The 27,983-nt window shown below is 44.5% G+C and overlaps 1 protein-coding gene across 15 annotated transcripts in view; it reads right to left on the bottom strand.

The window, feature by feature from the left end:
* Positions 1–10,025: 10,025 nt before the first annotated feature.
* The window catches only part of MYOCD (myocardin), a 100,998-nt gene continuing 83,040 nt past the window's right edge, over positions 10,026–27,983 (bottom strand). For 13 of the 15 annotated variants that reach the window (XM_025428342.3, XM_025428350.3, XM_025428347.3 and 10 more), the window contains 5 exons: positions 25,030–25,974; positions 22,058–22,201; positions 20,923–21,054; positions 18,345–18,402; positions 10,026–15,865 (listed from right to left, as the gene is read on the bottom strand). In XM_025428342.3, coding sequence (XP_025284127.1) covers positions 15,312–15,865; positions 18,345–18,402; positions 20,923–21,054; positions 22,058–22,201; positions 25,030–25,974 — 1,833 coding nt within the window. In that variant the 3' untranslated portion in view covers positions 10,026–15,311. The remainder of the gene's footprint in view (positions 15,866–18,344; positions 18,403–20,922; positions 21,055–22,057; positions 22,202–25,029; positions 25,975–27,983) is intronic. The other 2 variants (XM_025428341.3, XM_035716843.2) reach the window with 1 other exon arrangement.

The raw sequence follows: 27,983 nt of genomic DNA, 5'->3' as shown, positions 1-27,983 counted from the left end.
TTCGATTTTCCCCACACCCTGACCTACACTATTACACTTTATTTTTTAATTTTTTAATTTTTTATTTATGATAGGCACACAGTGAGAGAGAGAGAGTCAGAGACACAGGCAGAGGGAGAAGCAGGCTCCATGCACCGGGAGCCCGACGTGGGATTTGATCTCAGATCTCCAGGATCGCGCCCTGGGCCAAAGGCAGGCGCTAAACCGCTGCGCCACCCAGGGATCCCCACTATTACACTTTTAATAATCTTGCCAGATGAGTACATGAGACATAGCATGATAGTGCTGTTTTAATTTCCATTTAAAAAAAATCACATTAAAACATTTTGCCCACATGTTTCATGGCTATTTGGTGTTTCTTCTTCAGTTAACTTCTGACTTATTCATGTCCTCAGCTCATTTTCCTGTGATGGGGTTCCATATTTTCTTATTGATTTTTTAAGGCTTATGAGTTACAGTAATGATATGATTACTGTTGTGTCTTATGGTAAAGGCTTTCTCCAGTTTGGCCTCTCCTTTTTTTAAGGTTTCTGATGTTGTTTTTTGTCTTCCAGAAATTTCATATTTTTAATGTGATCAAATCCATCAATCTCTTCCTTTATGTATTAGGCCTTTGGTTTGATGCTTAGCAAGCCTGCCTTATTCCCAAACGATATAAATATTCAACTGTATTTTCACCAATACCTTTCATATGTTAATTCTCTTTACTTAGACTAAATTTTAAATTCAACATTCGGGACCAAAATGTTAACTAAAGCCAATAGCTTTCGACTCCTTTCTCCCTCCAGTGTCATTTTGAAATAACTCATCACAGATAATAGAGAAATTATTTGTCACTCATAGAAATTAGAGAAAATTTCCACTCACAGTCTTGGCAGAGAATGGTATGGGTGATCTTTAAGGAGCACAGTACAAGCTGAATTTACTATTCTATGGTGGGAAATTAAATGGCGGCCTACCCCATCTCTGATAGACCACCTCCCCCACCAACCCAGCCACCAAAATCTGGACTAAGCAGACGCCTCTATGTGAGAAGGAACAAAGAGAAACAAAGACTCAGTAGTTGAATATTATAGTAAAGATGAGGATGGTGGAAATAAACCATACCCCTAAGTACTAGTCTAAGTACACTTACCCTTTGAACAACTTAAGGGATGAGCACCAACCACCTACGCAATAAAAAATGCAGGTGTAACTTTTGACTCTCCCCAAACTTAACTTCTAATAACCTGCTGTTGACCAGAAGCCTTACCGATAACATAGTTGATTAGGACATATTTTGTATGTTATATATAGTACACACCATATTCTCACAATAATACCTAACTTTTTTCTTTCTTTTTGATATTTCAAGGCTACACTGTTTTGTGAGTTTTTTCAAATTATCATAAATCCCCAAAAACTTTTCCAACACATTTACTGAAAAATAGTCACATACAAGTGGATCTGCACAGTTCAAACCCATGTTGCTCAACATATATGATCTCATTTAATCCTTGAAAGAAATCTGGAATGAGGGTTTTATGATACCCATCAAGTCAAAACTCAAGAAGATTTAGGTGAATTCAAGTATCACAACTGTGATTCAAACCCAGGTTTGTCTAGTTCAAATGCCTGTGCTTTTACCGTGTGGGCTACTATTACCTCTTTGAAACAGAGAGGTTAATCTGAGAATTCAGAGAAATGTCCCCCAGTGAAAAAGTTAAGTGGGAAGTAGGGGAAATATAGTTTTAAAGTCTAATTTACATGCTTGATGAAAACTGAGAAAACGTTGCTTTGATATAACAAGAGCTGGCTGCCATGAAAAAAGAATCATATTAAACAAGAAAGAGTACTTGGATCCAGAAACACATGATTCCCAAATTCATAAAATGCAGTAGAGGCAGGAAATAGCAGACATGGTACTGCCCAATATGGAATGGATGCATTAGATGATGGGCTGGAAGAATGTTCCCAAAATCCAGAGGAAAAAGTAGGTAATTTAATAAAATGAAGGGGAAAAGGAAAAGAGACATGGAATCTTTTTCAGAACATTCAAAAAATATGTAATAGAATTTCCAGAGCAGATGATGAAGAAATAAATAAGCATAAAAAGGTAAAAAAAAAATTGCAGAGCTGAAGAAAGGCTCAAGTCAAAATTAAAATAATTCACCAGTTCCAAAATATATTACTACGAGGAGGGAAGGGAAGAATACACCTATCTTTGTAAAACTTCTGAATTTCAAAGATACATCCTGTGTTGTATATTTGAAAGTTGCTAGAGTAAATCTTAAAAGTTTTCATCACAAGAAAAAAATTATAACTACACATGGAATGAGTATAATCAGACTTACTGTGGTGATCATTTTCCAATATATAGGTATAGCAACTCATTATGTTGCACACCTGAAACTAACATAAGGTCATATGTCCATTACATGTCAATTTTTAAAAACAAAACCAGCAACAAAAAAGAAAGATACAAATGTATATAGGTACTACTCAGAGAACAGAAGTTCGTCCTGAAGAAAAGAGAAGCTGATTCTCTTGGTACCTGCAACACTCAATAGCAATAAAATTTGGAGCCACATTTCCAGAGCTCCAACAGAAATAGATTGTGGCTCAAGTGCAACTCAAAAAGTCTGTATCTGGTCCAACATTCACAAATACAGGCAAAAGAAAGTTATTTTTAAACCTGTAATGACTGGAAAGGTTTATTGGCCACTCATTCTCTAAACTGTATTACTAAAAAAATCATTCTTTCCAAAAGAAGTAAAAAAAAAAAAAAAATCAAAATAAAGAGCAAGACAGAACGTTTTCTACATGACCTCGAAGGAGACAATGATTCTTGAATATTACCCTAAAAACTCGCACCTTAAAGGAAATATTGGTAAGTGGGACTATTTCACAAATAAGGACTTTGGTTTATCAGATGATACCATTAGGAGAATGAAAATTTAAAAATCATCCTCGGAGTGCGAGAAGTTATTTGTAACATACAAAACAGTCAAAGGACTCAACTCCAGAATTTATAAAGGATCTTACAGTCCAATAGGAAAAAGGCAGAAAACCTAAAAGAAAAAATGGAGAAGACTTGAACAGCCGCTTTACTGCAAAGACAAATCCCAAATGGCTAAAGAATATATGAAAAGTTGCTCGGTGTCATTAGTCATCCAGTATATGCCAACTAATATTACAATGAAACACCACAACATGAATAGCTATGATTGAAAAATACTTGTAGAATGACATATGGTTGAGGATGCAGAGCAATTGGAATTCATATATTTTGGGCAGAGGAAAATTAGTACAAGCACTTCCGAAACCATTTTGCATTATCCATTAAGACTTAGCAGTATGCACACCCCCCACATCCCAATAACTTCACATGCTCTACAGAAATGGGTACATATTGGCAACAAAAGGCATGCTCTAGAATATCTGTATCAGCAAAATTTCTAATAGTCAAAAATTGGAAACAATTAAAATGTCCATCACCAATAGAGCAGATGGGGCACCTGGCTGGCTCAGCAGTGTGTGGCTCTTGATCTTAGGGTGGTGAGGTCGAGCCCCACTTTGGGTACAGTGATTACTTAAATAAATAAACTTTAAAAAACAAAACAAAAAGGATGCCTGGATGGCTCAATCCGTTAAACACCTGTCTTTGGGCTCAGGTCATAATCCCAGGTCTCCCTCTCCCTTTGCCCCTCCCACCTGCTCATGCTCTCTAGTAGATAAATAAAATCTTTAAAAACTAATATATTAAACAGCAAAACAGAAAGAACCAGTAAAGCAGATAAATAAAAGGTGGGGGATCCCTGGGTGGCGCAGCGGTTTAGCGCCTGCCTTTGGCCCAGGGCGCGATCCTGGAGACCCAGGATCGAATCCCACGTCGGGCTCCCGGTGCATGGAGCCTGCTTCTCCCTCTGCCTGTGTCTCTGCCTCTCTCTCTCTCTTTCTGTGTGTGTGTGTGTGTGTGTGTATGTGACTATCATAAATAAATTTAAAAAATAATAAAAGGTGATACATTCATACATTCATACAGTGGAATACTTTATGACTATGACAAGGAAAAAGGATACATTCACCCAACAGTGTGCAAAAACAGGCATGAACCTCACCCAAAAGGCTGAGCAGAAAAAGGCAGCTTCAGAAGAGTACTTTTTATTTGATTCCACTTTCAAAAACAGGCAAAAACAAATTGATGGTAATAGAAGTCAGGATAGTAGGTACCTCTGCAGGGGGAAAAAGTTATGCTAGAAAGATGTGAGACTGGCAGCCTGGTCCCTGCATCCTGTCAGGTGAACAATTGGGGATAAGTGAAAGTGAATGGGGGTTCTAGGTCTTTCAGGTGGCTAGGTTTAAGGTGACCATAGTCTTGATTTGCCGGGGACAATCTTCGATATGCCTGTTGTCTTGGCCTTCATTTGGATAGAGCACTTGTCCTGAACAGAAGTGTTCTGATCTAGATGATAAATTCCATGGTCACCCCCATGGGACCCTGTCTGCATGAGCTCTCAGCAATTTGACATGGAACAGAAACACAGAGGATTCAAATCCTGCCCTGGGCTTGGAAGAATCACAAGAATGTGGGATTTCAGCATGCCAACCTAGAGGGTCTTGTTACTCAAAGAACACCAGTTCTCCACCCTGGTGAAGACCAAGCCGGCTGTGGCCTGGAGGGCCCTTGGCTGAGCATGATAGCAAGAAAGTGAGACCACACTTTCTGAAGAGTCCCTCAGGCTGATAGCAGTATTAAGTGGAAAGTCCCTAGACTTCCCTCTCAGCAGCTGTGGCTCCAGTTCCTTGACCTGGAGGCTGGGAAGTGCATAGGCCCATCTCAAAACAACCCATCTTAGTTGATATAGGATCCTCCGGTCTCATAGAATATAGGTTTGTATTCCATTTTACAACAAATTCAGGAACGGTAGGTGCTTCTTTCCGTTATTGCATCAAGGGCATTTCTTGACTTTTGGAGGTGATATGGGCTTTAGAATGATGAAGCCCTATAATCTATGCATGTGGGGAATCAAGATTTCCACTTTCAGCCAGAACGGAAGATGATTATTCATCTCCCCTTAATGATAAATGTGGATATTCATTTATGATGCTGGTGATGACGACAACAATGTGATTTTATTATTATTAGTAGTATTTGGGATGGTTACTCTAATGTGCCAGTTTGGCTGGATGAAGGGATGCCCACATAGCTGGTGAAACATTATTTCTGGGTGTGTCTATGAGAGCGTGTCTGGAAAAGATTGCCTTTGAATCAGTAGACTGAGTAAAGGAGAGCCATATTCACCAATATGGTTGGGTGTCATCCAATTTGTTGAGGGCACAAACAGAACAAAAACGGGAGGAAAGGAAGGACATATTCTCTCTCTCTTCTTGAGCTGGGACATCCATCTTCTCGAGCCTTGGACTCTGGGATTTATACCACTGGCTACCCGGGTTCTCAGGCTTTCAGACCTAGTCTGAATTACATTATTGGCTTTCCAGACAGCAAATCATGGTATATCTCAACCTTCAAAATTGTGTGATTCCCAAAATAAATCTAGATAGATGCCATACATTTGTGTATGAATATCTATATAGGTTTCTATATAGAATATTTATAGATGTGTCTTTATAGTTTTATCTGTATTTTTATGGAGATACACATATCTAAAGATCTTTTAAAAAGTATTTTTTTTATTTAAATTCAGTTTGCCAACATATAGTAATACCCGGTGCTCATCACCTCATGTACCCCCCCTTAATGCCCATCACCCAGTTACCCCATCCCATCACCCACCTTCCCTTCTGCAACCCTTTGTTTCCCAGAGTTAGGAATCTCTTATGGTTTGTCTTCCTCTCTAATTTTTCTCCACTCACTCAGTTCCCCCCACTTCCCTTACAGTCCCTTTATTCCTCTATCTCTATCTCTATCTATCTCTATCTGCACGTATCCTATCAGTTCTCTTTCTCTGGAAAATCATGACTAATGCAGTATTGAAGCAATATTGTATTAGTCAACATCAATGGCCTGGGTCCACTTGTAGTTTCTGACCCACCTCTTTCTGCCTCTAATCTGTCAACCATACAGCTCACCATTTTACCTCTGTTTTAATCATACCCTCAATTACTCAGTTCTGTTTTCTTTCTTCCACGTCTATTCCTGCAGCATCCTTAACTTGGCTCAAGGCACCTCTCTGCCTTCTCTGCTTCTGCTGCTGGGCTGCCGATGTTGTTAATGGAAAGTCCCACCATTGTGCAGAGAAGGATCTCTGGCCTCTGGCTAAGTTTTCCAATTGTGCCCTACCCATCCTTCTAGATATCCTGATCACTTCTTGCTCTTTCTGCTGCTCTTACATCAGCTTCCTCCATTTTTATTAAAACTTGTACCCCACTTTTCTTCTCCCCAATCAATGCACGCTGTCTCTTCCTCTTGTTTTAAGTATGAAATAGAAGCCACCATATGACAACTCCCTTGGTGTCTTACCACCACACCTGTCAACACACCCACATCTCCACCCACCCTCTTTTTTCTTTCCTGCCACGATAGACATTTCTCCCCTCTTCAAAAGGCAACTCAACCTCAATACCATTCTCTACCACCTTCTCTCTTGGGTATACTACATATTTCATAATAGCTTTTAAGTTAGCTCAAAATCTCTCCTCTTGAAAATCAGTCCTTTAGGGATGCCTGGGTGGCTTAGTTGGTTAGATAGCTGCCTTTGGCTCAGGTCATGATCTCAGGGTCCTAGGATCGAGCCCTCTGTTGGGCTCTCCACTCAGTGGGGAGTCTCCCTCCCCCTCTCCCTCTGCCATTCTTCCTGCCTGTACTCTCTTGCTTTCTCTCAAATAACTAAATAAAATCTTTTTAAAAAATCAGTCCTTTGACTGATTTTGACTCTGCTATGGCCATCTTCTTCCCCACATCACCATACTTCTTGAAAGGCATGCCTGGATTCCTTGTGTCTACTTTCTTACCTCTATTTAATTCTTCAGTCTATGCCACCTCTCTTCACCACAGCCCCCAAGATGCTCTCAACTTGATTAACAATCACCTCCTTATCACTTTATCATGCAACAGCCTTCTACCCTTATCTACAGAACATGGCAGCATTCGATATGATTAAAGATTCCTTCTTCCTTGAAATTTTCTCCCACCTCAGTGTCTGGGGTATTGTCAGCTCCTGGTTTTTCTCCTGGTTTTTTTTTTTTTTTTTTTTTTTTTTTTTTTTTCTCCTGGTTTTATAGCAACTCTCTTTCCTCTTTCCTTTGCCAATATCTTACACATTGGGCTTCCTTGGCACTGCTTTTTTCTTCTCACTGCACACATTGTGTAGGTCAGAGCCATTCCCATGACTTCCACCATCTCCTGAATATGGGCTACTCCCATATCTAAATTTCAATGGAATGGCACTCTGAGGTCCAGACCTCTCTAGTGAAGACTTTTGACATGCGCATGTGCCCCAGACACTAGAAACTCAGAAATCAAATGCACAATTTTTCCTATCAAGTAGCTATTCCTCGCGCTGGCCTTTTGTCTATGTGAATGGAATTAATATACACTCAACATCCAACTATCCCTCCCATTCCAAATCCTCTTCACTATCCACATCTGATGATCCATCCCATACTTCCATTTCATTAACAAGTTTCAAACAACCTTCATGTCTCTATTCTCACTACCATTTTCTGAGTAGAGTTACTATCTACCTGTTGGCTAGTTTATCACAACAGATTCTTAAGTTGCCACTTTCACTCATACCCCACCCTCACCCCATCATTATTCTAAATCCAATATATTGGGTTACTCATCATTTCACTTTAAGTTCTCAGGGCACCAATGATTTATCAGACTTAATTCACACGATGACTGGGCTGCCTTTCCCTTATCCTACCATTCCAATTCATTTCCATGCTGTAGAATTCTCTTTCTAAAGTGTGTAAGGATTATTATAGCAATTCCTTGCTTAAAACTATTCATTGAGGCCCTATGGGTTTAAAATTCATTCATTCATTCATTCATTTATTTATTTTAAATATTTTCATTGATTTATTTGAGAGAGAGAGTACGAGTGGGGGGAGGGGGAGGGACAGAGGGAGAGAGAGAAGCAGACTCGATCCCAGGACTTCATGACCTGAGGCAAAGGCAACCACTTCACAGACTGAGGCAACCAGACTTCCCTAAAGTTCATACTTTTAAAGCTTGTAAGTTCATGTTCTTCAACATTTGTTATCAGGCCCTTCATGGTTTGGCCCCTGTTGAATTGCACCAATCCCCTCTCCAAACTCATATGTTGAAGTCCTAATCCCTGCTACCTCAGAATGTGACCTTATCTGAAGAGAGGGTCTTTACAGAGGTGATCAAGTTAAAAATGAGGTCTTTAGGGTGGGGCCTAATCCAACATGACCAATGTCCTTATAAAAAGGGGAAATTTGCTTACAGAGACGCAGTATAACAGAAAGGAAAACAATGTGAAGATTCAGGGAGAATGCGATGTGAACACAAAGACAGCCATCTGTAAGCCAAGGTGGGAGGCATATAATGAATCCTTCCTTTGCAGCTCTCAGAAGAAACCAACCCTGCCAACACTTTGACTTTGGACTTCTAGTTTGAGATGATAAATTTTTGCCACTCAATTTGTGGCATTTTGTTTTGCAGTCCCAGCAAACGAATAGAGCTCCTCCCACATCTCCACCCTGAAACCTGCCTTCCCCACCTTCTTGCTTCAATAGCTAGCCAATCTGAACTTCTTATAGCCCCTGAATATGGTAAATTCTCATTTATTTTCAAGCCTTTGTATAGCCTGTTCCCTCTGCCTGGAATGCATGTAATGCTTTTGCTATGTCATTAGTGGTCTCCTCTGGAGAGTCCTCGACCATCCTGTCTACCTAAGATTTTACGAAATGCCTATAACACATTCTATATGGGAGTAGTATGCACTTACTCCCATGTAAGCACTTACCAAACTATGTTGTCATTCTTTATCACCTCCGCCAGATAACAAAATTCTTGAAGGTAGGGATTGTGTGTTGGAAATCTACAGTTTGTGCCTCTTCAGCACCTGTTCCTCCTTTTGCTAATAGCAACTCAATTTTCCCTTAGAAAAATCTCACTTTCTCTACTGCCAGCCCATGAGATTCAAATGATCCCACCCTACAGCTCAGGGATGAGTGGGAGATCCAGACCCTGTGAGTGAATGTGTACCTCATTCTCAGGGCCACAGAGATGGATTCCAGGATGGGCCCACTGAGAGAGAGCTGTGAGATTTCTGCTGTGACTCTTAGGAAAGAGAGAATCTTTTTACTAGAATTGCTAATCTGAAGGATGGACATCTAGGACTTCTGACAATCTGTGTGTCCTTCTTGCTTCTACATGGGGAGAACCCACCAGAAAGTAAGAGCAGAAAAAAAAGTAAGAGCGGAGCAGGGAAGCATGATCAAAGCATGGCATGAAGCAAGATCAAATACTCTAAATTAGGGCTTAGTATCCCCATTCCAGGGCTCTTTTCACAATATATCAGTTCCTGCACACAGTTTACATATTCACTGATGGGAAAAAAAAAAAAAAACAGGAATAAATTGAGGAAGGTAAATCAAATAAAAACTGAGCCTTACTTGGGGAGGGGGGTGGTCTATGTGTATCTTTGATGCCCCATTCATTATGCATTTGCTACACTGATGAAAACATCGAGTTGGCTAAGTTGTGTGTGCTCATGTATTTTTACAGCATGTTTGTGACAGGAGAGTCTCCTCCTTTCCACGAAAGTCTTCATCGTATTAGTGTCAGTAGTAAATACAAGTGAGACGTGTACTGTTTGAGATCAGGGGTTTTGGAGAGAAAAACATTTGGCTGCTGGCTCTATATTTCAAGTATAGAACCTTAAACAATTGGCTGAGCCACTCAGAGCCTCAGTTTCTTCATAGGTAAAATGGAAATAATAGTAGTTTCATGGTGCCATTGCACACACACACGATATAGGACCCGTGAAGGGTGTGGCATAGTGCCTGGTGTATCATACAGTCAGGGGGAGAAAAAAGAATCTCATGTCTTTTTTCAAAATAAACATTTTATTTAAAAATATATTTATATATTTTTTAAAAGAACACATGCCAACTTTGATATCTTAGCCGTTGCTTCTTTTCCTGGCAATCCACATTTCTTTCTGGTATTGTATAGTTCGGTAAAGGAGACCAATGTGAGCACAATACAGAGGTCCCCACAGAGAATAAATGCTGGCTTTTTTTTTTTTTTTCCTTTTCTTTGCAAAGCACCTCTTTGGGTTTCTCCAAGGGAGAGTTTCAAGCACCCTTTTTCCTCACTGCAGGACCACTGGAGGGGAACTCTAGGAGGCAGTGTGGGTTCCCTTCCTTTGGAAAACGCTAGAATAACATCCAGGATCCCCATCATTATACTTTCCTCTTCCGTAAACACTCTGGAGATGTTAAACCATTTATAAAGGAAACTCATGTGATCAGTGTCCATGATGGGAGGTGATGAAAGAAGCTCAAGAGATGTTCAGGAGTTTGTTGGTCCTAATCCATTGGGGGGAAATCACCAAATCCTAGAATCAGAAGGAAGCTTACTTGTATGTTATCAGCTCTAGTGATCTTATTCCAATTTCCCTGGTAAACAGAGGAGAGCGAAATTCCTCCCAGATCTCTCCCTATCTTGAAATCATCTTCTAGTGCCTAGTCTCAGCCTAGCCAGGGGTCCTCTGAAAATGTGGATTCTAGAATCAAAGCCAGCTCCTTAACACAACCGGAGCAGCTCTTGGAACCATAGGACCATCTTGTTCCAGAACCATCTAAGAAAGAACTAGAATTTCAGCAGCTGAACCACCCTGCTGGTTTAGACTGGATTTAAAGGAAAACAAAGACCCCAGACTCTTTTCACTTTGAGTTCTCTCATCCCTGACAGCAAACTGGGTGCCAGCCCTTGTGGGCTTCCCCAGTGGCAAATGAAGGCCTGGGTGGGGGGCAGGGCAGCAAGTGCTTTCCTCCTAATGGCTCATGTGGGAACTCTTTCCCCCCCAAATGTCCCTTTTGCATAGAGACCTAGTTATAAAAGTCAAAGACAGGGGCTGGGAGCAATAATAATAATAATATCAAAAAAAAAATAATAATAATAATAAAAGCTTCCTTCATCTTTCCCTGATTTTCAAGGTGTTCCTGTATCTGGCAATGAGAACAAACCCTAAAGCTCTCACAGATGGTTTAAGTGGTGGGGGAAATGGAGAGAACTCCCAAGTGCTATGCTGCTGTTTGACCCCAGAGACAAGCAAAAAAAAAAAAAAAAAAAAAAAGTTACTGTGGGTGATAACTTGTGGCAGAAAAAGGGCCTTCTACTCTCACTTCTGGAAAAATGAAGGATTTCACACACACACACACACACACACCCTTTTGTTTTGTTTTGTTTTGTTTTGTTTTAATTAGAGCTAAAGGTTTCTGGTTTGAGGACTGGGAGATTCCCAGTGTTCTTGCTTGTAGGAAGCACAGCTCCCCCATCACTGAATTTGAACCATGTGTATTTTGTCAGGTTAGTAGTGGATGTCTGGTGTGCCTGGCACAGGTCAGACATCAGGTTAGTTGTCCATTGGATGAGGAAACTGGATGCCGGAGCTTTCAGTGGGCCAGCATTTGTTTCTGGAAGAGCTAATGGAGTTTAAATATATTTTGAAAAGGACTGTCTTGAATGCTTGGGATAAGTTTTTTGAGTGTTTTTCCAGATTAGAAATAAATGTCTTTTAATCGTGAAAGCCACCAGTGCACAGACCCTTGACTATTCAGGTGGAAAGTCTCTTGGCTTCCCTCTCTTTCTTTCCTCCTTCCCTCCCTCTCTCCATCCCTTCCTTCTTTCCTTTCTCCCCTCCTTCCTTCCCTTCTTCCATCCTTCGCTTCCTTCCTTCCTCCTTCTCTCCCTCTCCTCATAACAGAATGAGTGTTGTCTTAATAATATTGTTAGAAGCAGGGCTACTGCTAATGAGCACCAGCTTAATGAGAGCATTTACACAAAGGCATTTTCTGACTCTGTTGGGTAAGTTTGAACCCATGGGGCTGCAGCCACATTGGGATTGGTACAAACTCTGTGTAGGTCTGCTTCACCACGGTGTGTGTGTGTGTGTGTGTGTGTGTGTGTGTGTGTGTGCATGCACACACGCATGTGCACTAGGAGCCTAGAGAAAACAATGTGTGGTTATCTCCAGGCTCTGAGAGCATTAAGAAACTTGAACGTGGCCATCTTCAGAAGTCTCTGTGCATCTCCCAGTCATGCCCAAATGATCTCCAGAAAAGAGGATGCACTTAAGAGTTTAAAAGTACTTAAAATAAAAACGCCCAATAGGAGACAGATGAATTAGCATGGTCTAGCTGGTCCACTGGGTGCAGCCAACTTCTTCAATTTTCTCCCAGGTATCCCTGGTTTGATACAGTAAATCTCCCATCTGATCTATGGAGAGACAGAGTGAATATCATACGTGGAGCCTGTGGGTGGGTGGGGGCTGAGACCAAGAATCCAGGGGTCCGCTCTGTGCTAAGTGTGTCAGATGGCAGTAGCAATATCCTTTGTTGGCTGTGATGTGTGTGTGTCGGTGCTGGTAATTCCTACAAAGGTCTTAATGAAAATGCACAGTCTTAAAGTACAGCATCCTCCCTACCAAGTCTAGTCCTTCTGCTAGAAATACCTCAGGTAGGGACACTACAAGTTTGTTTTCCGAAGGCAGCAAGGTGAGGGGCGGGGGGAAGAGCATAAAAATTGCACAATGTGGCACATGAAAAATGTACTGACCAGCAAGCTTCATCAAGATCCAAGTAAAGCTTCAACATCAGAGGGACAAATGTGAGGAAAGCGTTAATAAGATTTTCTTCCCCGTAGCCTCACCTCCATGGAAAAGACTGGTAATTCTTCCCTCTTGATTTTTGGTTCTGATGAATGACATAAAGGCAAAATGAAAAATGTACCATGTGAATGTCTGAAAGCACAACGCAGGTCAAGGAGTGTAAAACCGGGTTTCGTGTCTCTTTGATGCTTTTCTACGAGAGACTGTATTTACCATTCCCAGCAACTCATGGTGAAGCTGTTCAGTCATTCCACATCCATATCCCTTGTCAAGATGAGCGTGTTCATGGGAAGCAAGTGGCTGTGAGTCATCAGGCTAGAGTCGTTAGTCATACACAGAGAGGCAACATGCAGTCTGTTGATGAATCAGGAACTCATAGTGAGAAAGGCCGAGTATCATTTCACAGCAAATTGGGGCTTGAGGGCTTTTGGTATAGAACTCTCCATAACACTGCATTTCAAGACACGTACAAATATACACACGTGTGCAGACCTACACATATGCACATATATATGCACACATATATACACACATACATATGCATATGTATATCTCTATACACACACGCATACCTGCCCCCACAAAAGACTGGGCAGCTTTCAGAGCAGCAGTCCCCCCCCAAAACACTCTGTGTTCACACATGTTTACAAGCTAACAACGGAATGACTTCTGAATCTTTGGTTTATCAAAAAGAGAACTTCTAAAATCACAACATTTTTGGTTATCTTCTCCATAAGTGCACAGTGAATATTATTATTATTTTTTTTACAAAAGAAGAAAACAGTGCCTTAGTGATTTAAATTAAAAAAAACCAACAACAACAACAAACCAACCAACCAGCAATAGCTACTTTCTACAGCATGCAACACTATGAGACGGTGAGTTGGAGCCACAGTGAGCTTGAGAGAGACCGTCCTGCCATTTGAGTTTTTCAACTCCCAGCAAAAGCACGAGGTAATGAGGAATGCACACAAGACCATCGTCTTCCTTCTTTCCTTCGTGTTCCATGCGCAACCGTGTTTTCTTTTACTGACTCAGACCTGAAACACTCTCTCCTTGTAAATATAATTCAGATCTATCTTTACAATGTAATGGTTTCCAATTTCCCCAAAACCACCCAAATCAATGATTGCTATGAATCAAAATGGGAGCAGAATGAGCTTTGAGACTGATGGGCCACGTCACCAGTTTTTTTCCCCCAAGGACATTCTTTCGGCCTTTTTCTTTCTTTCTTTCTTTTTTTTTTTTCCAGCAAATGATGCATACGGAGAATGAGTTCTCTGGGAGAACCTGGTGTTTTAGCCTTTTAAAATATGGCTTTATTAGGGGTATGGCAGCTTGTTAGATCTGAGGAGTCCCTCTTGATATTGGGGCAGAAAGAGTTTCAAAAGAAGAGCAAGAAGAGATTGGTATCTTGAAAGAAAAGTGGGAGAAAGATAAACTGAAGTAGACCACCAACCCCCTCCCCCCCAAAAAAAAGTTGGATCTCCCTAAATAGTTATCCTGTTGTACTAATCAATGGTACTTATTCTCATGACACATGAAACAGTGATTTTTAGGCCTGTCTGAACGATTCCTGGTATGGCTTCCTGAAGCTAGAGATAGTCTTCTCTTCTGCTTATGGGGTCACTTCCAGTCTTTGAAACTAAAGGGGGTTGTGTTGGGGAACCTTCAATGGCAGGAGGCTTTGAGTTTTGTTGGAGTTTTGGTTCTTGACTGTTTCATGGTACTTATCACCACAGAGACAGTTGGAAGTGATCTAGCTACTGGCTGGCAAAGAAGGGAAATTCTGGGTAGGGTTCTTTGGACCAGATATAGGTTAGTTGTTATCTGGGATCACACAGAGTCCTGGGTTAAGGCCTGGAACCACCCCAAGGGGGCAGCTTTGCGGCCAGGGGACACTGAGTTGACTTCCTTTCCCTGGGAACGGACTGGTTCTGTCTCTCTACTTTACCTCAAAAACCTAACTGAAGTTGAGCCTGACTTCTGTTTTGAGAGACAAGGAGGGAAGTGATAGGAAGCAGCCTCCACCACGAGTATATCTTCCAGAAACAGTGATGGTCATGCTATAACCCCTAGACATCTTTCCATAGTATGTCTCATAAATTCACGAGAGAGGCTTACCATGTGAGATCTTGCCCGAACCATGCCCGCGAAAAATTATGGGCCACGAGAATATTGGTGTTTGAAAAGGCAGTGAAAGAATTTCTTTTTGGGGGTGGGGTGGGGGTGGGGGCATTCTTGATCTGAGAAAGCACATTCTGGAATGCATTGCTGAAATCATTAGCAGTCACTGACTGTTGGTGAATATTACATTATATATATAAAGACTCCTATTTGTTCTCGCTGATGGTCACAGAAGTCTCCACGGTTTCTTTGCAATTCCCTTGTCCTCTTCCTCTCCTCCTCCTGCTTTTGGATGGTATGAGTGTCTTTGGTTGTGTGCTGTCCCCCGCGGGACTCCCAGCGGTCTTCCTCAGCGCCCCGGCCTCGGGCGCCCTACCATTGCTGTAAGTGCAGGTCCATGGGGGAATTCAGGTTGAGATCCGTGACATCCAGGAAATCAATGTTAAAGATGCTGGGGCCGCCCGTGCCGAGGGAGCTAAAGCTCGGGGTGGAGCTGGGCGGAGTGAGGTCCAGCCACTCCATGGTCTCCCACGGGGATTCGGTAAAGCTGAGCTGCAGCCCGCTGCTGTCCACAGACGAGGGCGAGAATTGAGTCTGCATTGGGGACAGGGGGCCCGGCAAGATCTCGTGTGCGCTGAACAGCTCCTCTGCAGCCTTCCCGGACAATCCATCCACGATCCCATCGAAAGGAGGCTCCTCGCTCCCAATTTTGAGAAGGGCGACATCGCTCACCTTTCCTAAGGGGCTCTGGGAATTTAATAAGACTTCAAGGTGCTCGTCGCTGTCGGCGCCGTAGGGGTCGAAGGAGAGCTGGGCCCCCGAGGACGAGGGCTTGGCGAGGGCAGCAGTGGGGCTCCGGGAGGACCCGGCTATCTTGGGGACTTTCTGAAGACACGAATGATCCTCTCTAGCGTCGGCTGGCATTTCTGGTGGCAAAACACAACGGGAACTGTTAAATGGCTTCAAGTGGAACAGGCTACATAGGATGGATCTTGGTTGTGTGTGTGTGTGTTTTTTAAGATTGTATGTATTTATTCATGAGAGACCCAGAGAGAGAGGCAGAGACACAGGCAGAGGGAGAAGCAGGGTCCGTGCAGGGAGCCCAATGTGAGACTTGATCCCAGGACCCCAGGATCACACCCTGAGCCAAAGGCAGACGCTTAACCACTGAGCCACCCAGGCGTCCCTACATAGGATGGATCTTTGGAACAAAGGAGTCACATTTAGACATGAGAGATGGCCTTTCTGGTCACTGCTTCTTCACCCAGTCTCATCCTCGAAAGTGCTCCTTCTGTGCCCAGTTCTTCTCTCCCGTCCCTCCCCAAACACTTTCTATGTGGCAGTTCCGCTCTCATCAGCCACCTCTCCAAGAAGGTCCCTTGACCTGCTCCTTCACTGACACCTGGCTGTCCCCAAGGACTCTGCATCCTCCTTACAGTCTCAGTGGGGGAGCCAGAGGTGAGTCATCAGGCGCCACACCACTGCCACCTTCTGATTGTCACCCTCGGCATCCTCCTGCCAGCTCCTCGGTGGTTTCGGTGGTTTTGAGGGTTGCGCCGCCATCCCCGCTGGTCATCTCCGGGTCCCCCTCCCACAGGCACTGAAAACCCCATTCCCCAGTTCACTGCCCTTCCCACTTCAGCTCTTGTCCTTCTCTGTGACTTCGGCATCCTGGGAAGGGGCTGAGTGTCCAGTGGCCTCCCAGTGCCTTGACACCCTACCGCCTCCACTCCAGTGCTCCCTCCATTCCCACTCTGTTGGACACCCTAGAGCCCCAAATACTGCATCCCCTGGAAGCTCAATCTCAAGCAAAATCTCCCCTCTCCACCCATCCCCTCCCATTCCTCTAGTTCATTTATTAAGCACCCTGTGATGACAGTTTCTCAGCCACTTGGGGTCACTGCAGTCTAGACTCTAGTACTTTCTCCATCCAGCAACCCCCTTGGCTCTCGCTTCTTTTCCTGCCTAGCCAGAATGCTCTGCTCCACCATCATAGCTCCATCTTATAAATATTCTCAATCCCTTTGCTCCTTTCTCCTTGCATCATATTCCTGTGGCAAAACCCCACACCTAGGGGCACCCGGGTGGCTCAGTCGGTTAAGCGTCTGCCTTCAGCTCAGGTCATGATCTCCGGGTCCTGGAATCAAGCCCTGCATGGGGCTCCCCACTCCATGGGGAGTCTGCCTCTTCTTCTCCACCTCTCCACCGCGCTCATGCTTGCTCAAATAAATAAAATCTTTAAAAAAAAAAAAAAGCCACACCTGGATGAATCTTGGTTGCAAGAGAAAAATGACACAATGGAGCTGACTGGTCTCACTTTAGATTCATGATCACAATCCTATCAGTGGCACTTAATACAGCCTAGAACTCTACTGTGCTTCCCCAGAGAATTCATTCATGAGGGATTTATAACTGTCCTTGAATGGTTCTTCGGTCCTCCAATCTCCCATGCTCTCCTCCTGCACCCTTACCTTTGCTGATCTGGCCATAGATTTTATTAAAAATATAGGGTGTCTGACATCACCCTCTCCTCTGTCTGCTACAAAAACTTACAAAGATACACACACCCATGCCCATCTTTTTCTTCTTCCTCTTGTTACGATGTAGGAATTACCTGTTCACTTGCCTGTTGTCCATCTGCCTTCCCAGACTGCAAGCTCCACAAAGGTGGGGACTTGGTCTGGTGCGGCCCTGAACCTAGTACCATGTCTGGCCACTCCTTCCCCAAACCTTAAAGTTCTTATCGAAAGGCTTGGCCCTGCGGTGTGTTTGTTTGGTTTTTCCTATCTACATGTTCTCCTTATATGATTTTAATGCATCTGTGTGGTTTCAAATTCTGGGCATATGCCATGTAATTCTTTTAAAAATAAAGGAATGACCAAAAAGGAGGCAAAATGAACATGCTGATCTATCTATCTTTCTTTCTTTCTTTCTTTCTTTCTTTCTTTCTTTCTTTCTTTCTTTCTTTCAAGCCTGGAATGACATCTGAGCATGAATGGACCATCCAGCAGGAGATTACTAATTGAATTTCATTTTGGGTAGGTAGCACAAAACTTGCTTTGTCTGCTCTCTTCTTCTTCTTAACAGGTTAGGGAGATTGGGATTGGAAAGGCAGAGAGAAATGGGAAGAACAAGAGGAAGCGCTCAGGGAAATAGTGATTGGGTTGGGAATGCAAACTGGCACAATGATTGGTGAGCAAGCTCCTAGAACAGAGGGACAAAAGTCGCTGAGGGAGTCAGCCGCTGTGCCTGAACGGCGAGCTCATGTGAAGTGACACCGTACCTGTTCACGGCTTTTGGCTCTGACCTCCAGTGCGCACCTGACCTTGGTCCCAAGGGTTTATGTGCCCCCAGAGCACATGCAGGTGCAAAGGATCCCAGGGGGCAACACATAGGCAGTCTTACCTCCACTTTCAATGAGGACATCGAGGAGCTCATCCATCTGCTGACTCCGAGTCATTTGCTGTTGCAAAGTAAGCAGAGGAGAACAGAGAAGTGAGAAGGTGGCCTACCTCTTCCGTGGGAGATCTTGAAGCAGGGCTACAGAATTTCGAACTAGGTTTGGTTAAGGAGGGTTTTCTTCTTAATTGTGGTAAAATACACACAGCATTAACATTTATCATCACAATCATTTTTAAGCATCCAGACATTCACATTATCCTGTGACCATCCCCATCATCTGTCTTCCAGAACTTTATCATCTTCCCAAGCTGGAACTCTGTCCCCATCAAACATGAACTCCCCATCCTCCTCCCGCCAACCCCCGACGACTACCATTCTGCTTCCTGTTCCCACGAATCTGACAAATCTGATACCTCCTAGAAGTGGATTCATACAGTGTATTTCCTTTGATTACTGGTTTGCTTCACTCAGTATAATATCCTCCAGCTTCCTCCATGTTGAGACATGTGTTAGAATCTCTTTTCTTGTTAAGACTGACTAGCATTGGGACACCTCAGTGGCTCAGTTGTTGAGTGGTGGCTCAGTGGTTAAGCATCTACCTTTGGCTCAGGGTGTGACCCCGGGGTCCTGGGATCGAGTCCCACATCGGGCTCTCCGCAGGGATCCTGCTTCTCCCTCTGCCTGTGTCTCTGCCTCTCTCTCTCTGTGTCTCTCATGGATAAATAAATAAAATCTCAAAAAAAAAAAAAAAAGACTGACAGACTGACTAGTATTAATTCTGTATTTTTTTTAAAGAATTTATTTATTTATTTGACACACACACACAGAGCAAGCACAAGTAGAGGAAGCCGCAGGCAGAGGGAGAGGGAGAAGCAGATTCCCCACTGAGCAGGGTCCCCCCAATTCGGGGGTCCATCCCAGGACCTTGAGATCATGACCTGAGCCAAAGGCAGACGCTTAACCGACGGAGCCACCAGGCACCCCTTAAATCTATGTATTCACCCCATTTTGGTTAATCATTCATCCATCGATGGCCACTTGGGTTGCTTCTCCCCGTTTGTGAATGATGCTGCTGTGAACATGACGATAATTGGCTGATCACACGAATAAAGCTCAGTGTTCATTTCAGACAGGAAAGCTCCTGAAACAACCTATAGCAAGAGAAGGGGAGAAGGACGCAGAGTGCTCCCCACAAGAGTCCTTCAGAGTGAGTTCGGCTGAGAGGCTTCTATCCCAGGAGCAGGGCTTCTTAATACACAGAGAGTATAGACGTCTTTCTCACTTTGAAGTGACAGATCTGCTTCCTGTTGGGGGGCTGTGACTCATGCTTTCCTGGTTCCTCGCTGCAAGGGCCTATGGAACCTGTAGACACTTGTAAGGTATATGCTCCTTCCCTCTGGCTCATCTGAGTTGTATGGTAGAGTCTTATTTATGGAAGTCCACTTTGCTTGATCTTTTCCTTTTCTTTTGAAACCATAAAGGATCTGTGGATGCTTCACAGATACCAGAGGCAGAAAATGGGGAGAAGAGGGGCACATACCGATCTCTTGCCCCTGAGAGCCCACTCCCGGTACACAAAGGCAACAATAATCGATACCACGGGAGCGCTGCTCAGAGAATGAGTCACCTGCCAGTCCAGAAGGCATTAGATGTCTACAGGGTCTGGCAGGTAATGGAAATGAGCCAAATATAGAACAGGATAGAGGGATAGAATGCACAACCAGTGCTGTGGTTCAAGGAGGCAGTGGATACTTTGTCCTCCCATAGAAATGTGGCTCTGCTGTTGCTAGATCCTCTCATTTTTTTCAGAAATGAGAAAGCCTACTTTTCGCCTAAAATCTCCTGACATTTAAAAATACTCTTTAAGCCAAGTGAAACCTAACTGCAAGCTGAATTTGATCTGTGGGACACCAGCATGCAGCAGCTGACGTAATCCTTCCTTGCGAGGTCAGGCGCATACAAAGGGCCATCTGATTTTTTTTTTCCAAGCCCAGACCATTTGAAACAGAAGATCATTAACTGCTTTCCTTTTTTTTTTTTTTTTTTTACCTTTTATTTGGAAAATTTCCCAACATAAATGACAGTAGAGTCATGATGATGACGGTCATCAATACTTTGCCAGGATCACAGAATTCTGAAACTAAGAACGAACCTAACAAAAGTATCACACTGACACAACTGCTCCCCTCTACCTGAGTACCTACTTCCTGCCTGGACAATGGGGTAAAAGTGCTACACTCTCTAGAATCCTTACAAAGTAGATAGGGACCCTATTTTATATCACAGAAGTTGAGGACTTGTCCAACCTTATTGACAGTGGCAGCTGGTACAGCTGACGCCGAGTCCAGGGGCCTGGATGCCCAGCGGGACCTCTTCTCGGCCTGCCTTGCACACCTTCTGTGCACTGTGCACCCGCAACATCTTCCTGCAATTAGCCTTCCAGGCCCTTTGCCCATTTTCATCGAGGGATTCCTGACTCACTCAATGTCACCATCTACAAACTGCATGAAGCTCAATGATGAAAAACAATGTCTATTTAGGCCACCTGCTTCTCGACAGAGGACACATCTTGCAAAGTTACCTGCTTTACGGCATCTTCATAGGATGGAGGCTGGGTTATCTCTGGAACTGCTGAAGTTGACTTGGAAAAAGTTGGGGATGGAATTGAAAACTTTGGCCCTGTCTTATCGGAAGAAGAGTGTAAACCAGCCATCTGTGGGGGTACAAGGCAGAGAGAGAGTCAACTCATGTGTTGGAAATGGCACGGCTTCTGTTTTTATAAACTCCAGGCTCGATTTTTGGAAAAATTGATATGAGGGGAAAACAAAAGAGTTAGGGGTTAGAAAACAGCCCTGATATATTGACAGTAGTTCACATCATGGGCATATCATAGGTGGATCATAGTCCATATCTGAGGGCACGTTAGGATGGCAGATTCATTTCTCCCTCTAGGATGAACCCTCTTTGCCTAGGAGAAAAGGATATAAAGTAAGAGTCCAGTTCAACGCGAAGAAGCCCATAACCCCAGGAATTCCCAGAGTACTTTACTGCCTAGGGCATTTCATTCCTAACGGGGTGCATGCATCTGCAGAGAGGGGGAGGCATTGCTGGGGTATCTCTTTAGGAACCAGCCTTGTGTATTATGAGTGTTCTACGGTGTGCCTGGGGCATCTCAGGGTCTCTGTTCCCAAAGGACGCCTTGTGGCAGGTAGCGCTTCTGCATCATGGCCATCTTGCTTGTCTTCTTCTTATCACCTCCGCATTAGTCTGTGGAACTCCCATACCCTGGTTCTCTCCCATCCCTAATTTTCACCTGCTGGTATGTATCACCTTGTCTTTTTCCCCACTGAGACACAGCACTGTGACTCAAACTCTCTGCACTGTTCTAGACCTTTCCACAGATCCACATACCTTCTGCTTTCTCAGGCATTATTTTCCCATGTGCCGCTATCCCAATCTTCAACACCACAGAAACTGGTTGGTTTGCCGTGTTCTTTCACAAACAAACCACGCTAATTTTAGTGCTCGTGATTTCTAGGACAACCCCGGGAGATGGCTCCTTGGAACACCCTATCTGTACATCCATGTCAGCCTGTTCAAGTAGATTTGTTTTTTATCTAACATGTACTTGTTTCTGCTTTTGAACCTCCTCATTTGGAGGACAAAGCCGCAGAAGAGGGAAGAGGCAACATTTACATCTTTTCCCAGGTGCCTACCTTTGGCTGGACACCTGGGCTTTTGGGACGAGAGCTGCCACCAGCACCATGACTGCTGTCTGCCTGGGCTCCAGAGAAAGGCGGGTGGAGGCTGGAAGGCTGGGGAGAGAAGCTTGCAGGATGGCTCTCATGTGCCCCTGAGTTCTGAAAGGAAGAAACAACCAATGAAGTGGCCTCCAGCTGCATATTTGAGGGCTTTTGCTGAGAATCCTGTCCCTACCCTGGGTCTTATCTTTGCAAATCTCCCTAAATCTCATTATCAAAGTCTCAAATCTGGCTTTATACACACCCACCTATTGCTCAAAAACCTTCCATGGCTCTAGTCAGCCACAGCATTGGGTCTCCCCCTGTAACCACTGTTCAACATGCTTCAGGTCAGGTCCCACTCCCTTCAAAAGCTTATGTTCTACTAATTCCTCCCCAAACTTCCCTCAGCATGCCTTGCACATCATACTTCCCTGTCTTTCCCCACACAGAATGCTCTTTTACCAGGACACCTGGGTGGCTCAGTGCTTGAGTGTCTTTTTTCAACTTAGGGTATGATCCTGGGGTCCTGGGATCGAGTCCCACATCGGGCTCCCTGCATGGAGCCTGCTTCTCCCTCTGCCTGTGTCTCTGCCTCTCTCTGTGTGTCTCTCATGGATAAATAAATAAAGTTTAAAAAAAAGCTCTTTTCCCTACTCTTCCTTTCTTTCTTTTTTCTTTCTTTCTTTTTTTATTTTTTAGCTCTACCCTTCTCATTGAGTCCAACCCTTTTGTAAAACCTTCCTGAACAAACAAAAACCAAAAAACCAAAAAAAAAAAAAAAAAAAATCAAAACCCTCCTGGACCTTTCTAGTCCTTCATGACCAATCCACTTCCCCCACCCTCCCCAACACTTCATGCAGCGTTTGATGCCAGAAGCACACATCAGGCATGTTCTTCTGTATTGCTCTTTATCTTTTTACCATGTAACTTGTCCACGTTCTCAGAGAGTGCTTTGTAAACTATGAATCACTGCACAAATGTTAGTTCTTCTTGAGAGCATCCATAGCGTTAGAATGGTCTTAGGGTCCGGAGCTGTGTTTCCAGAACTATTTTTACCTTTGTTGCCTAGGACACTGTGCTCTCCGTAAACGTTGTCAACAGTGATGCTAATCCAGGCGAGGTCCCCACCCCTCCCAGAGTGCCCACTCAGGAGTGGACATAGTTTGCTTGAATGTGTTCCTCTGGCCAGTGCATAAAAGCATATTCCCATTATCTATGGCCACACCCCATATTACCAGAGTCCATAACATCCAGTGTGTGAAAGGCATGTCCTTTAGAATCAGCTAACCCTGGGTCCCTGTGATCCTGGACACCTGGTTTAACCTCCTTGAGCCTCATCTTCCTCAGTGGCAAATAAAGAATAAGGAATTGGAGCTCAGAAAGCTGTGACAATTAACGGGATCACTCAGAGGCATACCTCTTAACACTGGTCATGTGGCAGGATCCAGTGATGGGGGGTATGTTCCTATTTCCTTTCCCATAATGTAGATTTCAGAATTTCTGATGATATCACTTTTTAAAAAAGATTTATTTATTCATGAGAGACACAGAGAGAGAGACACAGGCAGAGGGAGAAGCAGGCTCCCTGCGGGGAGCCCAACACGGGACACGATCCCAGGACCCCAGGATCACGACCTGAGCTGAAGGTAGATGCTCAACCGCTGAGTCACCCAGGCGTCCCTGATGATGTCATTTTCTTTCTCAGAGAGGCTTAAGTAGACTTTCCTAATGACTCCTGAGCTACGTGGATAAGGAAAGTGTCTCATGATCGCCTTGGTTGAGTCTTTGAACTAGTTACTCCCGTAAGCCGTCTCTACAACTGCCTCCCATTCTGCTCCAGCCACATAGGCCTTCCTTCTTCTTCTTTTCTTCTTCTTCTTCTTCTTCTTCTTCTTCTTCTTCTTCTTCTTCTTCTTCTTCAAGATTTTATGTATTTATTCATGAGACAGAGACAGAGAGAGAGAGAGAGAGAGAGAGGCAGAGACACAGGCAGAGGGAGAAGCAGGCTCCATGCAAGGATCCCAATGCAGGACTCGATCCCGGGTCTCCAGGATCACGCCCTGGGCCAAAGGCAGTGCTAAACCGCTGAGCCACCTGGGCTGCCCGGACCTTCCTTCTGATCTCTGAATATTCCACACACAACTCCCACCCTGGGGCCCCTGTGCTTAGGATTCTTCCTTTACCCCAAATATTCACCAGGCTCTCTCCCTTACCTCCTCAAATGGCCCTGGATTTAAAGTTTTTGATTTAAAGTTGCAAATCTGAAAATGTCCTGCCACCAGCCCTCTCTGCTTTCTCTCCATAAGATCTATCATCTCCTAATACATCATATATTTCACCTGTTTATTTTATTTGCTGTCTGTCTTCCCATGAGAATAGGGATTTCTGTTTGGCTAGTACAGCACTCATCCCCAGAGACGAGAGCAGGGCCTGGCACACAGGAGGTGCTCAGTAACTCTCTGCACTGTGCAGACCAATAGATGGAGAGAACAGGAGGGGCTGGTAACTTCCCCTTTGGCTCTCTTGAGGAACTGGTTTGGCCTGTGGTAAGGCTTTATACCAACGAGTCCTGAAAAGGGGGGTTGGCAATCTGGTCCACCACCTGTTTGGATAAATGAAGTTTTACTGGAGCACAGCCATTTGCATTCCTTTACAAGTTGTGCACATCTCTGTTCATGACACAAGAGTCCTGCTGAGTGGTTGTGACACAGGCCCACACGGCCCACGAAGGCACAATAGTCATCATGAGCCCTTTACAAGACAGTCTTGCCAACCTCAACCTCAGAGAGGGGAGTCTGGTCTACCACCAAGACCGGAAGTTGCTTTTGGGCTTCTGGTAAACCCTTTCCGTTAAAACTTCCAGTGTGGGCTCTGGAGGCCTCAGCAAGCCACGCCCCACATCCAGAAAGCAGGGGTGCATGGGGGGCATGGGCAGGAGTTCCTACCTGTGCAGTACACACCTGGCCGCTGACAGGTGAGGAGATCCTGTGCCCTTCTCCTTGGGCGCCTGAAGAGGAGGGCAGGAAGTAATGGTTGTTGGGTGATGGGGGCAAACTGATGTGCTGCGGGCTTTTGACAGCCCCCAGGGGCGAGTGCTGAGGGGAGCACTGGGGGCTGAGAAACGTGGAAGGCAGCGCGTCGCTGGGCCCCGAGGAGGCCTCGGCGCAGGGAGCAGGCCCCAGGGGCCGGCGCCCAGCCGCTTCGCAGGCCTGCGCTTGGCCCTCTGAGCCGTGGCCTTGTCTCTTCCCAGATCTCTGCTGGGGCGCGAAGGGACAGCTGGAGACGGCGTCCTCCTGCTTGATGGGGACGGCCAGGAAGGGCGGCGGTGGCGGCTTCTCGGGGCAGTGGCTCCTTTTCTGCTTCTGCAGCTGCAACCTCAGCTCCTCCACGTGGCGCTGCTCCTGCTGCAGCTTCCAGGTGAGCTCGTTGATCACCTTCTGCTTCTCCACGAGCATCTTGTCCTTCTCCGAGTCCAGCCCGTCCAGCTCGGGGGCGAGGGGGCCCCCGTTCAGGCTGCTCAGGAGGCTTTCCTCGGTGCACGCGTGGACCGGGGACGGGTGCAGGCAGAGGGACGGGGACGCGTCGTTGAAGGTGTCGGGCAGGGACCCGGCCCCCGACAGGTCGGACGAGGCGGGCGAGATCGGGGGGCTGGAGCTGGTGCTGCCAAAGTGGTAGAAGCCGTTGGATAAGGCGCTGGTGGTCGGGGAGGACTGGTAGCCGGGCAGCGAGCTGCTGGGCGTCACGGGGAAAGTGACCGTGGTTATGTCACCGAAGTTGGCCACGGGGTTCCCAGAACAGTCCTGGAAAGGCCGCAGCCGGTCCATGAGGGCCGTCTTGGTGCCGGACACCGGCAGCCCCCGGATTCGAAGCTGCTGTCTTAACTCAGAGACCTGCAGAAACCGGGAGTGGTGAGTGCACCGTTTTTAAGGACTGTCTTTAAAAACACAAAAAGTATTACATCAGCTTTAAAACATCACAGTGGGCTTTTACAACATCCGCTTTCCTATTACTTGGTGACCCCCATCCCTGCCCTGCCCTTGATAGCAATAGGTTTTGCACCGTGCTTTTTTTTTTTTTTTTCCCCGACGATCCCAGAATCCTAGAAATGTATAGCCCACCTGAACCACAGAGGTCACCTACTCTACTACTTTCCCACCCCCATCCTGGTCCTCGCCCCATCTTATGGCTGGGGAGACTGATCTCTGCTTGGGTTTAGCCATCAGCAGGTCAGGCTGAGACTCCAGGTCTTCTGCTCCTAGGTCACCCCTTTCCCTGGCAGGTTCTTTCTGTCCTGAGTTCTCCAACTTGAACAGGTGAGGGAACCTCAAGCCCCCGAAATATAGCACAGACAACCCAGCCCAGCCCTGAATTTCTGCTTCAGTGAGGCTGGGGTGGAGACTGAGAGTGTACATTTTTAATGGGTTCCCAAGAGATCCTGATGCCACTGGTCCTAGGATCAGTTTTTGAGAACTATGGTTCTCCATTAACACCTATATCTTGTTTTTTTTTTTTCTTTTTTAAGATTTTACTTATTTATTCATGAGGGACAGAGAGAGAGAGAGAGAGAGAGAGAGAGAGGCAGAGACACAGGCAGAGGGAGAAGCAGGCTCCCTGCAGGGAGCCTTGCAGGACTCGGTCCCGGGACTCTGGGATCATGACCTGAGCCAAAGGGAGATGCTCAACCACGGAGCCACCCAGGAGGCCCTGTTTTTGTTTTTTAAGGATTTATTTATTTATCTTGAGCGAGAGAGCCTGATGCAGGGCTTGATCCCACCACCCGAGATCATGACCTGAGCTGAAATCAAGAGTTGGAGGTTCAACCAACTAAGTCATCCAGACACCCCACTTATGTCCTAATTTTTTCCCTTTTTAAAAATTTAAATTCAATTTGCCAACAGATAGTATGACACTCAGCTTACATCCATATTTTAATAACTGGTTAGATAATAGTCACATACTGAGAGAGAGCATGCCAAGATAAGACCATCGGTTCAAATCCTGACCTTGCCTCTTACTAGCTCAGTGATCACTGTGTGTCCATTTCCCTTCTGCAAAACAGAGACAATCATATTGACCTTATATGTTTTTGTGAGGATTAAAATGGCTTAACAATTGTAAAGTGCTCGGAATAGAGTCTCACAAATGGTTAGTGTGGTATAAGCGTTTGCCATGATTATGTTGATTCACATGGAATAATTTCATCCCTGCATTTTTTATAATTTTCATCAATGATAAGCTACAGATATCTAAAAGTATGGGAACTAAATTAATCATACCGTCTATGAATGATGGAATACTTAAATCCATTAAAACTGATGCTAAATACATTTATATATTTATTTATTTGTTGACATACCATAATGAATAACTGTTTATGGTATATTTTTAAGTGAAAAGTAGTTTGAATGGTTGATTCTATTTTTCTAAGAATTATATAAATTTGTGTGTATGTATATAGGTATTTAAACCTATGCTTGCAGATGAAAATATGTGGATAAACATAGGCTAAAGTGTTAACAATGCTTCTCTCTATCTCTGCATCCTAAACATTTCACATATTACTTTTGTAATTAAAACAGGAAACATTAAATATCTAAGAGTCAGTAATTCCATAAAACACCTAGAAGAGCATATAGGGAAATATTCTTCTGATATTCTGCAGGGAAAGTTCTTTTGAGCCTAAAAGCAAAGAAGGTGATCCTAAAAATACTGACGACAAAAATCAAAAACCCCTATAAGTCAAAAACACCAAAGGAAAATGCAAATGCTGATAGCAGCCTCAGACAAAAATAATTGCAGGACAAATAATAAAGTGTTAGTAAGCTCGATGTACCAAGTGTGCCTAACAAACCCCTGAAATAAATCAACACAAATGGGAAATGGGCGTGGTCACAGATGA

This window comes from Canis lupus, chromosome 5, assembly GCF_003254725.2.
Source record: "Canis lupus dingo isolate Sandy chromosome 5, ASM325472v2, whole genome shotgun sequence".
Lineage (NCBI taxonomy): Eukaryota > Metazoa > Chordata > Mammalia > Carnivora > Canidae > Canis > Canis lupus.
The sequence above is the reverse complement of the archived record's forward strand: the minus strand, read 5'-3'. Positions and strand labels throughout refer to the sequence as shown.